The following is a 15,839-nucleotide window of genomic DNA, read 5'->3' as shown; positions in this document are numbered from 1 at the left end:
TTGGTGTGTTTGATCTATTTTCAATTGTTACCTTGTGACGGTTTGATTGGATCTATCCTGGAGTGAGCATTTATACATAGGCATTTTGGCCTTGACCGAGCAGCTCATACTGCCTACTGTACTAAAAGTATCTAGTACATACTAACCATACTACATACTATTTAGAGCCTACTGTTGAGTAAAAATGTATGCAATAAGCAACACATTTCAACAAACTACACCTTATTCATACTCATGTGTACGTAAGAGTATGATTAAAAGCAAGTTTAAAAAGATTGTGTCACACAGCAATTCACTGAAAAGAGTGGCTTGATATTGGTAACATCTACTAATGCAATTGTATATGGATCACACATTAGCCATGTGTATGTTAAATGATGTCCTTTAGCTGTATCTTTAGGAACAACAACACAGACTGATAGATTCACTGTAAGGTGTCTGTCCAGTAGAGGGCAGCTCATTCAAAATACTCTTCCCTGGTTCTGTAAAAAGATGATTGTTTCTGTCCAAGTTAAACAGTTAAGCCAGTGTGTAGAGGTCTAGAGGAGTTGAGAGCTGGTCCAGACAATAGCAGGTGAGGGGAGTCCTGGGGGAAAGCCCTCTCCTTCCTCCTGCCCCCCACACTGCCCCCCACACCAGGGTGGAACAGAGGGATCAGCCTGGCATCCTGAGAAGTGCTACTTCCTGGCAACAGGCCACACACTTGGACAGCTGAAACTCTGTGTCTCAATTTCTCTCCCTCCGGCCCACACTGAATTAATTTAGCACACAATACTACAGTGTGTTGTATCAGTTTTCATAAACAGTTAAGGGAAAGTGTTTTCTTGAGTAGCAGTGAGGAATTGTATGAACAGTTGGTCTTTTTACCTGTTGGTGTTGCATGATGTCTTGAAAAGTGAGAGAGTTAAGATTCTATGACCAAGGGTATCTAATGTAATTTCCCAACTTGATAAATTATCCATAACTCTTACAGATAAGTTCTAAATTGAATGCATGTCATCTCTCAGCAAGAACGTAGCAAAGGGACAAGAAAGCTCAAATTGTCATCTTAGCATACATCATACTGACTCTGCCCAATGCTGCCCTCTACTGTGGCAGCTGGCTAACCACCATATTGTATGGTTTGACACCAGGATGACAGCCACCATCTCAATGCCACTATAACACATGTTGGCACAGTCAGTGATTCTTATTTTGTAGCATATTTCATCTTGGTATTGCTATTGATGTTCTTCTGAAATACCAGTGATGAAAGTTGATGGTTCAATGAATCCCATTATCTACATTTTTGCAGAAATCTACATTAGTACATTCCATTGTGCATTTTTGATATTTCTCCTTTATCTCTTCACACAAATGTAACATACCCCAAAAACCATGCTCTTGTAGTACTATATCTTTGCCAGCAGAGGACTCCTTGCTCTTCCATGACATCAGTACAGAATGGAGTCACTCATGACTGTGGTCACACTGTGGTCAAACTGGGTCAGAATAACAAATGACCTGATAACAGACATGTGGCAGACAACTGCCTTTTCAGGTTAGCTACACATACGTTTTTACAAATATCTTGCATAGTTCTACTTACAGAGCTTGTGAAAATGTGTCTTACAAGTGAAATGGTAAATGTGTATACCTAAACCTGTGTATCATACCCTATTCAATTGCTCTAGGAAAACTAAAGTACATTTTATGAATTGAAACTTTCAGTGCATTATATCCCATCTCAGTCAAATAGTAACCTTGTGTGTGGGGAATAGCAGCATATCAGTAAAACTCACTTATCAAAACTGTATGCTTGATGAATTACAAACATTTACACTGATAAAACTGAACAGTTTGAGTAATCGCCAACAAACATTGCTGTGTCCCATGTTTTGTCTCAGTAGGTTTCTATTGGGCTGTCATTTGGAGAGGAAGGGGTTATCTCATAGGAAGTGGAAGTAGGAGCGTCCCCCCCAGCCCCCACCCCCACCCCCACCCCCCTACCGACAGTGCTCTCGCCTCCCCATCCTGTAGCTGTACCATTTTCTGAGCCAGGAACACCCCTGCTCTCCAGGGGCATGGCTGCCCGCTTGTATTTTGGTAATCGTCATCCTCCCTGACCTGCTGCCCCGATCCTGGCGCCAGGAGTCTCCGCACCCCCCACACCCCCCAACCTCCCCCGACCCCCCAGATAATTCAGACCAGCTGTTGCAAGGTGCCTTGCCCACCCCCCACTCCTTGTCCTCACACTTGCCATTTCCATAGCCCTCGGTTTCATCAGGAAAAAACTGGCTGTGCTTTTGGACACTCCTAACTTTTCATGAGGTCTCACTAGTGCATACAGTAAATCACTCAATCAAAGTCCTGGTTTCTCCTTGGTAACAAAGAACAAATGTCTAGATGTTATTGTTTGGATTGTTCATATTCGGTATATTCTGTGGCATAGAGTAAACCTCACATGCATGTTTATGTATTGTGCTTTGCCTGTAATGGTTTCACCGTTATCATGACCCTCTACTGAAGTTATTATACAAACTCTACTCAGAGAAGAGACCTTATACTGTGTCTCTGGAGCCGTCTCATCATTGGAGTCACATGAAGAGCATGTGCACCCTCAATGAACAAGTGATAGTGGGAATGCTGTGTTGAGAATTACTGCTATGGAATGTCAGAAAGAGCAGGGCAAGACTGTGAAGGAGAAAGGCTTCAATGTGCCGCAGATAACTTTCCTCCTGTAAGGAATTTGTGCAGGGAAACAGGAAGTGTGTGTGTGTGTGTGTGTGTGTGTGTGTGTGTGTGTGTGTGTGTGTGTGTGTGTGTGTGTGTGTGTGTGTGTGTGTGTGTGTGTGTGCATGTGAGTGTGTACTTTTAGTGTATTTTCCTCTGTAAACTTGAGTGTTTTTGGCATTTGGGGGCTCTGTTTAAAAGAGGTGCCTCTCTGTCTAAAGGCCTAACCACAGTGGGACTGTGCAGAGAGACATTGGGGAACCCTGAGCTTTTGATCCCCCTCCCCTCTGCTGAGTAATGGCCTGTGAGTGAACTGCTGGAATATGTATGCATTTGTGTGTGTGTGTGTGTGTGTGTGTGTGTGTGTGTGTGTGTGTGTGTGTGTGTGTGTGTGTGTGTGTGTGTGTGTGTGTGTGTGTGTGTGTGTGTGTGTGTGCGTGTGTGTGTGTGTGTGTGTGTATGTGTTTTCATGAGGGGGGAGGGGTCTCACAGAGCTGCAATGTATCATGTTGGAGGTTGGTTTAGTCAGGGGCAGGATGGAGGGGGTGGAAGAGCTGGTACAAAGAGTTGCTCTGGTGGAACTATGGAGAAAAAGTTCAGGTTGCAGTGGGATTTCCTGCCTTTGCCCTGTGTGCCTGCACTGCCCCCCCTTCCCCCGCTTCCCCGCCTTCCCCCTCCACCTCATCTTCTCTGCCCTCTATAACCAGTCTCGCTCCTGCAAAGTGGAAACTGGTCAAGGAGGTTTTTTTCACTATGATAGATTAGGTGCATTATTCAGAGTACAATGTAAAGTACATTATTGACCATTGAATGCAAGTTGTTCTATAGATCCAAACCATTTTCCATCCAATTTTCTTTTAGTATTTCCACTGAGAGGTCTAGACTGATGGATAGTTTTGGCTGTGACAGTATTGATGCATATCTCATTCATGTCTTGTGCTCCTCCTGCTGACATACAATCTAGCAGGGTAGTGATATCTGAGCTTCCATCATCTCCAGATGGAAAACACATTAATACAATCTGTGGCTAGGCTTGTGAAGTTAAACGCAGTCTACCTCTGCTACATTATTGCTTATGTTAAACCCAGCACCGGGGAAGACAGGTGCATCCACATTTGGTTCCCCAGACATCTCGTGTCGGTGTCAAAGAGGGGGTGGGAGGGACACTTGAGTGTCAAACACACCTCTCTTCCACCTCATCCCTGCTCAGGGCTTTGATCTTAGGTGTGAGTGGCGGAGCTGAGGAGCATGTGTCACTCATTAGTGCTGTGGTGAGAGTGGCAGGTCTCAGGAGTAGTCCCAGACTCTGGGAGTGTTGAGTAGTGTGGGGAGGATGCTGTGAAAGGTCTGCCAGTTGTGTTCCTGCTAATAAACCTAACTGAGCCATGAGGGTGGGGGAGACGTGGGCCGGGCTGTGGGAGAGAGACAGCCTGAGAGAGACAGTGCCACATAAAAACATAGCATCTGGTGTTATTGTGTTGTGTTACTGACTCTTCCTGTTTGTTTGAGTTTTATCGCATTTTGATATCCTTTTTAGCAAGTGATGTACATGAATTAAATGATAACACAGGAAGTAGAATAGACAAAACCATTGAAAAGTTACATTGCCAACACTCACTGTCTTGAGCGAGGGGGGAAATGAAATACAGATGTCCAGGATCCGCTGTGAATATGTCAAAGCTTGAGGTCCTCGTCAGTTCCTCCCAGTCCCAGTGGCGAGGTTAGGCTGTTCTGCACTGTCATCAGTACTGTCTGTCATCAATACTGCCTTCCTCATGGGCATCATCATAGAGCTGGCTGCCACAGCCAGGGATCTCAGGTCAATAGGCTTTAATCTTCTGGAAGTACATTTTCTATGTGTTTCTAGTGTTCATGCCTCACCACATTCCACAAATTTCAGTGTAACTTCCCATATCCCAAGACCCAATCGGGTGGCAAATCTCTCAACGTTCCTCCGTGGATAGATTGCTTTCTCTGGGGTTGAGAAAATAACAAGCTACAGAGTAATGACTTAAGAATCAACGGGGTAATGGCTTCAACATGTGCAAGTGTGTGTGGGTTTATGTGTGTGTGTGTGTGTGTGTGTGTGTGTGTGTGTGTGTGTGTGTGTGTGTGTGTGTGTGTGTGTGTGTGTGTGTGCGTGTGCGTGTGTGCGTGCATGCCTGCGTGCGTGCCTGCATGCTTGTGTGCTTGTGTGCCTGTGTGCCTGCGTGTGGATGGGTCTGGTGTTTGTGACTCTTGTCCCCCCCTGTGTAGTATGTATAAAGAACACTCTCAGATTCAGTTGTACTTTGTTTGAAAGTTGTGCCACTGATGAATAGACCTCTCTCCTTGTAGTATGTAGCCTTGAGATCCTTAGAGAGTCAAATCTTCCTACTTGGTGCGTCACTGTGTGACAGGGACAGCCTGTGGGGTGTCAGTGGGGGTGCAGGGTGTTTTCCATCATATCCAGCTGCTGCATTGGCCTCCCACACGGAGAATTGCTCTTCAGAGAGAGAGAGAGAGAGAGAGAGAGAGAGAGAGAGAGAGAGAGAGAGTGTGTGTGTGTGTGTGTGTGTGTGTGTGTGTGTGTGTGTGTGTGTGTGTGTGTGTGAGGGGGATGGGAGATAGTTAGTGATGCAATATGACAGCTGTATGAGTGTGTGTGAGTGTGGTTGTTGGTGTTTGTGTTAGTTTGACTATCTGTAAAAGCTTTTTGATTCTATACATCTGTTCCACTGCTCCAGCCCCTCAGCTGTTTCCAGGGTCTTAACTCTCTTTGATCCCTGTAGTCTCCATTTAAACACATGGAGGAGGTGCTGAGGCACCTTAACCATAACAGTGTCAGACTGAGCTCATGTTCCCACAGCACACGTCTCTGTGTGTAATACTGGGGTGGGGTCTGGATCTTGGCCAAACCTGTCCATGCACCTGTGGGGATGTTCATGGGATAGAGGCAGTAGTTCATGATGGATGACATCCAATGTGAACCAATTAACTTCACTCTTTTAGTAATGTTTTCAGTTGTAGATGTTGTGTTGTTCTACATGCTACAGCCTTTGCCATGGCTAGATCTGACTTGCTGACTTGCTTATCAGATTTGACAAAAGTCAATCAGTTATTTTTTTTAAACGAAACCAACACGCAATAATGAGATTGTACCAAAACAATATGTTTCTCAACACTCTTCCTCTGGCAGTTTACACTCCAGGTACTGACAAGTCCTGACAAGAGGACAACATTTACATTGCTCCTTTCACAATACTCTGCTATTGCCTCCAGCAATTGTTCAACGTCCCCCTGCACCAACTCTGGGAAATACACCCAGGTGCATTCCTCACATGGATGACAAACAGGTGAGTTCTCTTCTCTTGCCATGTGATATAAGAGTGATGTTGATGGTTGTATGATGTTTGATATAACATTTCTATTTCATGTGTAAGTCAAATATCCTGTATTTCTGCTGGATGAGAATCCACAGAGTGGATTTGGGGAGGAGGGTGGTAAGGGGTTGAGCGGGGTTAGGTCAAGATGCTCACTGAAGAGCTCTTGTTTCCTGTCCTGGGGTAGAAGCTGGCTTTATTTTTCCCAGAGTAAGACAACCCTCCTCCCCAATCCCACAAGCCCATGTGTGAGGCAATGCCCAGAAGGGAGAGAGGGAGTGAGGGAGAGAGCTTAGGCGCCATCCGTCCTTCCACCTCTCCCCCTCTCTGTGCTTCTCACTGGCACCAAGTCCACAGCAACACATGTCTCTGATCAAGTGCAGCCTGCGTCATCAGTTAGTAAACTCCAGGCTCCAGGAAAACCAACAGAGAGCACATTCATCCCCGGCGACCCTGTGACTGAGTGTGTGATTCATTACTCTTTAATATGCACTCCACCCCCCCTCCCCCCCCGCCCGCCCCCCAACCACTCGACCACCTCTCCAATCCTGCCCTCAGGCAGCTCCAGACCCTGATCAAATCCATCATTAGACATACTTGTGGTGTTACTGTTGCTGGGTTCTTTATTTACCAGATGCAGTGGTTGTCCATGGACTATTTACAGATAGAGGGGGAATTAGTAGGCTAGATTTTCACATCTGGGTTGGTCTGTCGCTCTGAGCCTCTTTTCAACAGGGTACAAAGAGAGAGGAAATGAGGGAAGATTTCTACATGACACACATACAGAATTAAAAAACGGGTTGGATGTATAGGGAAAGATGATAGCTATATGGATAGATAGATAGATAGATAGATAGATAGATAGATAGATAGATAGATAGATAGATAGATAGATAGAGTAGAGAGATAGATACAGTAGATTCGTTTGACAGTCTGTGAGAGCTACTTAGTTTGCAACAGGACTGTGGAGGAGGCTAGGGGAGTTATACACGAGGTGCTTAGAAGAGAGCAACACAAGAAGAGATGATAGCTTTATTTCTGTCAAAACACAGACCAGGTTGTCTTTTCCTAAGAGAATCACCATAAAACATTTCAGTGACACTTGTCATCTCTACTGACAACTTACTATTTCTCTTTATTACCATTTCCTTTATTAAGCAATTTTTTGCACTCAAACATTTTGAAATAATAGCTTGATTTAATCAGTGCACTGCACTGTAGAAGAGGACAACATACAGAGAAGAGTACCTCAGACAGAGCCAGTCTGGAGCTCAGGGCTCAGTATGAAGGCAAAGTTGCGGGGAAGCCTGGGAGAGTTGCCCCCAGGCTCACTGTGTCATCGCTGCAGGATGAGTCGTGTTTATGGGAGGCTGACAGCTCCTTCCTGTATCCCAAGCCCTGAGCCCTCTGTGAGTCCTGGCTGCTGCTGTAGTGAAGGCCACTCTCTCCTCTGTCTCCTCTCTCTCCCCCCTACCCTGGCTGGGCCTAAGAGCGTGCGTGGGTGGGACAGGGTTGCGGGGTGGGGGGATGGGACACGGTGCAGTGGCAGTGAGCAGTGAGGGTTAGCACTTGAGCTCCTCGGCCTCCAGCCTGCTTTTTTGGGGGCGAAGTAGGCCAATGTAAACTCCCACTTCCTGCCGGCCTGTCTCTGAGGAGGAGAGATGATCCTCCTGTGAAGAGGGAGAGGGCTGCTTCTTTGCAGGGACATTTCACACTCAACTCAAACACACACACACACACGCACACACACACTGTACATAAATAGATATACAGACAGGCAAAGAGGCAGGCAGAGAGAGAGAGAGAGAGAGAGGGAGAGTGAGAGCGAGGAATACACAAACACAGTGGGGTTCTGGAATGTTAAACACATGCTTTATGGCATAAATAGCAGCCACTTTTGGTAAATTACAGTGAGTGTTCTGGCAATGAGAAACGTTCAGCAGGAAAAAGTTCTCAGATTTCAGAACCAGGCATTCTACTCTCCCTAAGGAACAAGTGGGGGAGCATGTCCTGTTTTCATTTCTCAAAAAAGAGAGAAATACATAAGTAAGTTGCAATGTGGTTATAATATTGAAGGAATTGAACTGATGGCTTGCTTTCAAAATGAATCTCTGTATGCTCTTTTGGCAATGATGAAGTACAACTACTGTACAAAGACTGTGGTTCATGCAACTAACTGCAAGAACTGTTACTCACTTCAACTTGCTATGCTTGCTACACTGTGCTACTTTACTAGAGAAGTTGACACCCTTGCCTAAGGGCACTCTAACAATTTACATCATAAAATGGCTCTGAATTAATTCCAAGCAGCTGGATCTTAATAGGTTGTTGTACAAGAACATCCAGGTCAAGGGTAGACGTGTAACAACCAAATGAATCCATATATGACTCTATGTTAGCTCACAGCTGTATGACCAAACTTTCATTGCTCTTTGTACTAGTAACAACTACCTTACTGTGATTCACTAAACAAAGACTAGTCACAGAAGTCTTATCTGTGTCTGTGCGAATGTTTCCCTGACTGAGAGGGATCTGGGGAGAAGAGAGCGTGTGGCTGCTCCAGCAGATGTAGAGGCTCAGTGGAACAGCTTACCTCACCCTGGGCCTCAGCCCACAGCCCACGCACCCTCACTGCTCTGTGACTAGACCTGCACAGTCAGGGAACCATGGGAACTTCAGCTCTCCTGGCTAGGCAGACACTGACTCACTGTCTGGGCTACAGAGTAGGAGCGTTTGAGAGGTACTATACATTCCCCCAACAAAGACAAAACCAATAAAGGTTACATGAATTTCGCCCAATCACAATTCTGACTCTCAATTCTTGAATATAACACATATATTCTCATCGGCTGGCACCCAAACATCTAAATATAACCTCATTGATCCTCTAAATGATGTCTAACATGCTATTGCTGAACAATGTAATGGATAGGGACATATTCAGATAATGGTAACATCTACTCTCTTTTTCAAACTCCCTCTCTCTCTCGATCTCTCTCTCTCTCACACATACACACACACACACACACAGAGCTGTGTGTCAGCCTGCAATGTTTGCATAGTGCCGGTGAGAGCCGGTGGCAGGTGGAGACTTGTGAGCAGGTGCATGCAGTTGTCACTGTCCATCACTCAGTGTGTTCACCTGCACACCTGCCTCCCACTGATCACCACAATGGCCAATTGACACTCCTAATCTATTCCCAACACTGCGGTTGTTGAAAGAGAGCCATCTCCCAATTACAGTTTCTGACAAGCCATACATATGCAACTGTTATGTCAGCACTGCAGTAGTGCCAATTTCCACTTCTTGACAGTGTATTTGCAGAAGACAAAACTGAATAAACTTTCTTGCAAAGATACCCCTTGATAGTTACAATAAACAAGTAAGCTACAAAACTCTTCTACTTTCACAAATATGGAGGTTTTTTTTTTTTCATTCACCTACTTCACCACATGGACATTACATGACAGCATTGCAATGGGATCCCCACAGAGAGGCTTTTCTGTAATCAATACACCATACACTTTTTTATAAACATAAATAACTTTATTGAATGCAAATTCATCAGCAAATACATGAAGTAGAAGTGAAAGACACAAACATATAAACAAAATATGAAATGAAATAAGACTACATAAAATCTGGACATTGCACTGGAAAACCATGAAAAGTTTAAGAAAGTTAAAATCCAACTCTGTACAGCCAGGGATCTGATCAGATTTAAAGGCAACCAAGCCTCTATGATGTAAACATTTCAGACATGTCATTTGGTCCCAGCCTCCCCCATTTCTAATTCCCCATGTCTGATGCTAAAGAGTAATACTGCAATAGACGATTTACAAAACACAACAACTACCAACTGAGGTAAGAAGGCACATCTTTGGTTTAGAAATAAAAAATTTCATAAAACAAGTTTCTAAATCTTACAAAAATGGCTTTGAAGTTAGACTTGTGTCATGAATGGCAGGAATCATTAACACTGTGGTAACCTGGAGTGCATGGATTAAATTGTCATTCAAGGGAAAAACAACAACGTTAGGGCACGGCTTCCATGACAAACGACAACAGAGACATATGGCTTTTCCTATCTCTGAGACACATCAGATTACAGTGGGCCTTGATGTGGTCAAAATAGAGGCTTAAGACATGAGCTTCTTTACCCACTGGAGAAAAGCATACTGTTCAAAAGGACCAACTGACTCCATCCTTTTGTGATGACATACTTCCCCTTTTTTTCTAAACTAAGTGAGGGTGGTGGAAGTCACCTGTTATCGTCCCAGTGAAGGTCAGGGGCATAGCACCTGTTAGCACCTTGTCTATCTACACCACCGTACCAGGGGCAGCTGTGTATGTGTGTGTGTGTGTGTGTGTGTGTGTGTACTATGACATGCTGAGAGACGTATCCCACCCACGCACCCCTACCTCTCAGCAGCTGTGTCTAGACCATGATCCCAAGCTGGTCGGCACCGAGGCGGGGATAGAATAGACTCAAAAGAACACCAGCACCACAAGCCCCCATGAGTCCATTGTAAATATTGTCTTTGAAATGGAAGAAAAAACTAAAATGGTTGGAACTAGTAGGCCTAGAATGTTAAGAATAGGAGTTCAGAGTTGGTTATACTCCAAAACATTAACCAGGTTTGGCTTGAAATGGGAGGAGTGTGAAAAACATATCTAGTCTTCTTTTGTTTTTAGTGATCGAAGCAGAGAAACAGAGGCTTGTGAAAGTTCTATCCAAAGAGATGGGAATAACTGTGGACTGCCTCTCCCCACTAGTTGAGGGTGGCTCCAAGGTCTCTGCTGGCAGACTGGATCAGGCTCCTGTGGTCTAGCTGGTGGTGGAGAGGCTGGTTTGGGTGTGTGTAGGCCCCCCCTACTGCCCTGAGGTCTCTGTGGGGCTTTCTCTCTCTGCCCCGCTCTCATGCTGTGGAGGAGCAGCAGCTAGCTGCACTGTGTTTCTGGAGGAGGGACATGCGGCTGAAGGTGCGAGAGCACACGCCACACTGGTACTTCTTCACCTCTGCATGGGTCTGCAGATGCGCCCGCAGGTTGGAACGGTCAGCAAAGGCTCGGTTACAGTGGGGGCAGGAGAACGGACGTTCACCTGAGGGGGAGAACATGACAGGGGAGAGCATTCATAAACATGTGATTTATATAATTTGTGTATGAGAAATGGTTTGTGGTCCTTGGCTTTGATTAGCCAAGTGTTCACTTTTTTCCCTTCACGATGACATCAGTTAAGCTGTCTTTGAGTTCACCAAAGGAGCTCATTAACACCTCAGTGAATCACTCTCACAACTCATTCACAAGTTAATGAAGAATTCCATGGTAGGTTGGAATGGTTGAATTAGCATGATTAAATCAGTGCCAAATTACATTAACAAGCTTTGCTTTAACAAGTTGCTGATGGTAGTAAGTGGTCAGATTGATAGCTGAGAGCTTGACCAGTGTTCTTTGCCCTTTCATCACAATGTTATCCCACATTCTCTTGTCTCACACCAGAGACAATGATAAGATAATTCTCCATGAGTCATTGTCACAGTGGCGTAGAACACAATGAGTGATCAATGACCAACAAGCCCACATGGCTTCCCCATGTGATCATTTCCTCTACACTGCCATACTAGACAAAGTAGTAAGTATCTTGGATAGGATAATAATGTCTCCTATGTAATGAAGTAAATATACCACAAATCTAATTTTCTCTTCTCTAGTAAGCAGGATTGAGCAACATCCAAAGAAGTTTATCAAAACATTATGAACAAAAGCATCACGAAAAGAGCTGTGTCCTCTGATCTGGTGATGGAGCTCTTACCTGTGTGTGTGCGGATGTGGCCGCGCAGCAGCCAGGGTCTGGAGAAGGCCTTTCCGCAGGTTGGGCAGACACAGGGTAGCGTGTGTGAGCGGATGTGCATCTTCAGAGCTCCCAGGCTGGTGTACTCTTTAGGGCAGTGCTTGCAGAAGAAGGCTGGCCTCGCTGCAGTGACTGGGGTCTCTCTCTCCTCCTCGCTGGGGCCTCCACGGCTCTTGGTGCTGGTGCGTTTAGGCCTCTGAGGGGGGTGGTAGCTGTCTGTGGGCTCTGGGCTTGGGGGGTCGGAGGTGCGCCCCTCATCCTCCTCCCCACTGCTACTGGCACTGCTGCTGAGACTGGAGGGGGAGCTGAGGTCCAGAGGCCCTGGGGTGGGTGAGGGCTCTGTGGGAGATGTGGGCACATAGAGGGCTGGCAGGAAGCTCACATCCCACACCAGTCCAGTTGTGTAACAGGTGGCAGGTGAGTTGTTGTCCCCTGCTGGAAGCTCAGCTAGTGGGTGCCTCTCCAGTGAAGAGGCTGAAACATGAGGATTTAGAGAGTTAAATATAAAGCACAAACCAGATAATTCAGTCTTTTTATCATGAACATTATAGATTAAACTGGAAATAAATCATGGTGTAACAATGAAGAGGAAAACACAACGTTTTGCTGGGTTTAGAGGATTTTCAACATGAGCTGCAACTATACTTGACTATCATTTATTTCGGTGCATTTCTCACCATAAGGCCTCTATACAAAAGCAAAAGGTTACAAGCAGAGATTTCAAGGGACGTTTCCTCCCACGTATTCACATGGGGTACCAACATGAATGGTAGCTCTGTGCAGGAAAACTGAATATATTTTATAACGGACCTAACTTGAGATGAAAAAAGAGAGAAAGCTATTGAAATAGTTGGCAACGTGTGGACAATCTGAGGTGAAGTTTCAACACTTTTGTTCTTGAAAAAAAACAAACCAAGAGAATAATTGAGAAAAACAGGTGGTTCCTTGTAATTGTGCAATGCATTCAAGTTTATACAGTCAAAAGTTGGGTTACTCACCATTTTGACACTCCAGTTCACTGTAGTTGGGCTTTTTGCTGGCGAAATACTTTTTGACCAAGAAAGACCGAGGCATTTTTCCTCTTTGGTATTATGCGTAAAAGTGTCCAGTAGTCACAGGTTTAGACGTAGGAGAGAAACAAACGTCTTAGATCCGCATTTGAATATGGTAGCCTCTTTAGAGGGTATAAAAGATTGATAACATATAATCCACCCGTTTGACTATACTCGCTCAACTCTATCATTCAGCTGCAGTCTCCAAAAAGACTTGCCGTTCTGTTCTCTGCTGAAATACTCTGACACTGACTATAGGGGTGTGCTCGCCCCGAGGGCACACCCCATGCCCTATCAATTGTAGTAGCGCAGGAAGGGACCACTTGCTAAACCATTCCTCAACTAAAACATCTGCCCGAAAGCATTAATTTGTGAAGTTAGACTTGTATCGCCTCTACCTGCAGACAATACACATCAATTAAATGGCATTATTACCTATTGCCCATTTTGATCCACCTGAAAGCAGTCGCACATTTAAGCCAGTGCAAAAAGTTGGTCCCATTCTAAGAATTGTATTGATAAGGAAAGATGTGCGGCGATTCTTTTTGATATTAAAAACAGGATACGGCATAGGTGACAAAGCAACTAGTCGTATTTCCATATCAAACCATAGTTATTGTGTTCATTACAATATGAAACCATTGGAAAGCGTTGCGCAACTGCAAAATCACTGAGCAACTCATGTTATTGACTTCAAACGAGATGACATAGACTGATTATTTATTAAGATTAACGGCAGTAATAGACGCACCAGTCACCAAAGAGAAACAGCACAAGATAAGAAATATGGACTTATACTGTCCGACTACCTGCGCAAGCCAACTGGGCTAGAGCAAGCCGACTGATTGTATAAAGATTAATTGATGTGGAAGACTGAACATGCAGCACCTTTTACACTGTTGCAGTCTATATTATGAGAATAGGCATTCTAAACCAGGGCAGTTTCTTTTTGCACGCAAAATACAAACGGAATAGGCTTATATGTGATATTTTACCTGTATACTTTGCTTTATTTGGTGTGCGCATTCTAACTACTGTGGTAAAATGATGCCACCTTTTGGGAGAAATGGGTAACAATATCACCAAGATTCAATGCCTCATATTAACAGAAGGTGGCACTGTGTAACAGGTTTTTGAAGAGTGGTGCTCGGACATGACTGCAACTAAAGATCTCACTGCTTTAGAATTATTTATTAAGGAAATAACAGCAAATTAGAATAATATACAATGGGAATATGTGTTAATTTAAACGTTTTGTCGTTTTGATTCAGTAGTCTCCAATTTGCAGTACCTCATCATGATCATTTTGCCGAAATTCCATTGTGTGATGTATATAATCAAGGTCTGTTACTTGCTTTTGAAACAGTATTCTGGAATGCAATGGATGAGAGGGGGAAATTATTCACAACAGGCATCATCCTCCTGCAGTAGGCCTATTTGTTTGTTACATAAATGTGAAAATAAACCAGGACAAAGTGATGGATCAGGAGGGAAGAAATTCATGGCTGACATTTTGTGTGTGGGGTGCGTGTGTGTGTGGGTGTGTGGGTGTGTGTGTGTGTGTGTGTGTGTGTGTGTGTGTGTGTGTGTGTGTGTGTGTGTGTGTGTGATGGATCAGGAGGGAAGAAATTCATGGCTGACCAAGGACATTTTGTGTGTGGGGTGCGTGTGTGTGTGTGTGTATGTGTGTGTGTGTGTGTGTGTGTGTGTGTGTGTGTGTGTGTGTGTGTGTGTGTGTGTGTGTGTGTGTGTGTGTGTGTGTGTGTGTGTGTGTGATGGATCAGGAGGGAAGAAATTCATGGCTGACCAAGGACATTTTGTGTGTGGGGTGCGTGTGTGTGTGGGTGGGAGGGTGTGTGTGTGTGTGTGTGTGTGTGTGTGTGTGTGTGTGTGTGTGTGTGTGTGTGTGTGTGTGTGTGTGTGTGTGTGTGTGTGTGTGTGTGTGTGTGTGTGTGTGCGCGCACGTATGAGTTTCAGATATCTGTCACCAAATACTGTTTTGAGGTCTTTTTGCCCTATTTTAAGTGCCCTCTTCAGCAAATTAAATGCATGTTCAATAGGATTTAATTCTGGAGATTGATTTGGCCACTCTTTCCACTTTTTGGCCCTGAAAAACTCTCTAGTTGCTATACAGTATGTTTGGGGTCATTGTCATGCTCTATGATGAAGCGCTGTCCAATGAGAGCAGAAAATCAGCAGGCAAGATGTTTCTATATACTTCACAATTCATTTTGCTCCTGCCCTAATCAATGAAGACAAGTGAGACAGTTCTAGTGGCAGCTATACCCAAACCATTACACCTTCTCCACTGTGTTTCACAGATGAGGTGGTATGCTGTAAATCTTGGACAGATCCTTTTTTCTCCAAACTTTCCTCTTGCAATCACACTGGTACATGATAATTTTCACATTGTCCGTCCAAAAGGCCTTTTTCCAGACCTCTGCAGGCTTTTTTGGTACTTTTTAGCAAACTGTCACCTGTTGGTAAGTCTAAGGTTTTGGCTATGTTTCAGATATTTCAGCCTCATAATAGCTTCATTGACTTTCATTGATGTCTCTTTGGTCCCCATGTTGACAGACACCAATAGCAGACTAAAGGCAAACACAAAGCCTAGAATCAATACTAGACATTGACAGTTCTCTTGTGCCTACACAAATGCATGCATCTTAATGTGACGGAACACACCCGACTAACCAGAAACACCTGTCAATGCTGGGACTATGTATAACAAGGGTTGTAATTTCTAAATGGTACCATAGTTGATGGTTTCATTGATAATACGCTGAAACCATAGTAATTGATTTCAACTCCAAACTGTTGGAGTATTGAACCAAAAGAAGAAGAAAAAATGCTTCCTT

General features: G+C 44.4%; 1 protein-coding gene across 1 annotated transcript; it reads right to left on the bottom strand.

Moving 5' to 3' along the window:
* Positions 1-9,608: 9,608 nt before the first annotated feature.
* snai1a (snail family zinc finger 1a) lies at positions 9,609-13,164 on the bottom strand. The gene is made up of 3 exons (XM_083668104.1): positions 12,928-13,164; positions 11,891-12,403; positions 9,609-11,179 (listed from the first exon to the last, which is right to left on the bottom strand). The coding sequence occupies exons 1-3, from the start codon at positions 13,001-13,003 to the stop codon at positions 10,995-10,997; spliced, it is 774 nt and encodes a 257-aa protein (XP_083524230.1). The 5' UTR covers positions 13,004-13,164; the 3' UTR covers positions 9,609-10,994.
* Positions 13,165-15,839: the final 2,675 nt, after the last annotated feature.

The sequence above is a fragment of the Argentina silus genome, assembly GCF_951799395.1.
Source record: "Argentina silus genome assembly, chromosome: 4".
NCBI lineage: Eukaryota > Metazoa > Chordata > Actinopteri > Argentiniformes > Argentinidae > Argentina > Argentina silus.
Note: the sequence above shows the minus strand (reverse complement) of the source record. Positions and strands in the feature narration are given on the sequence as shown.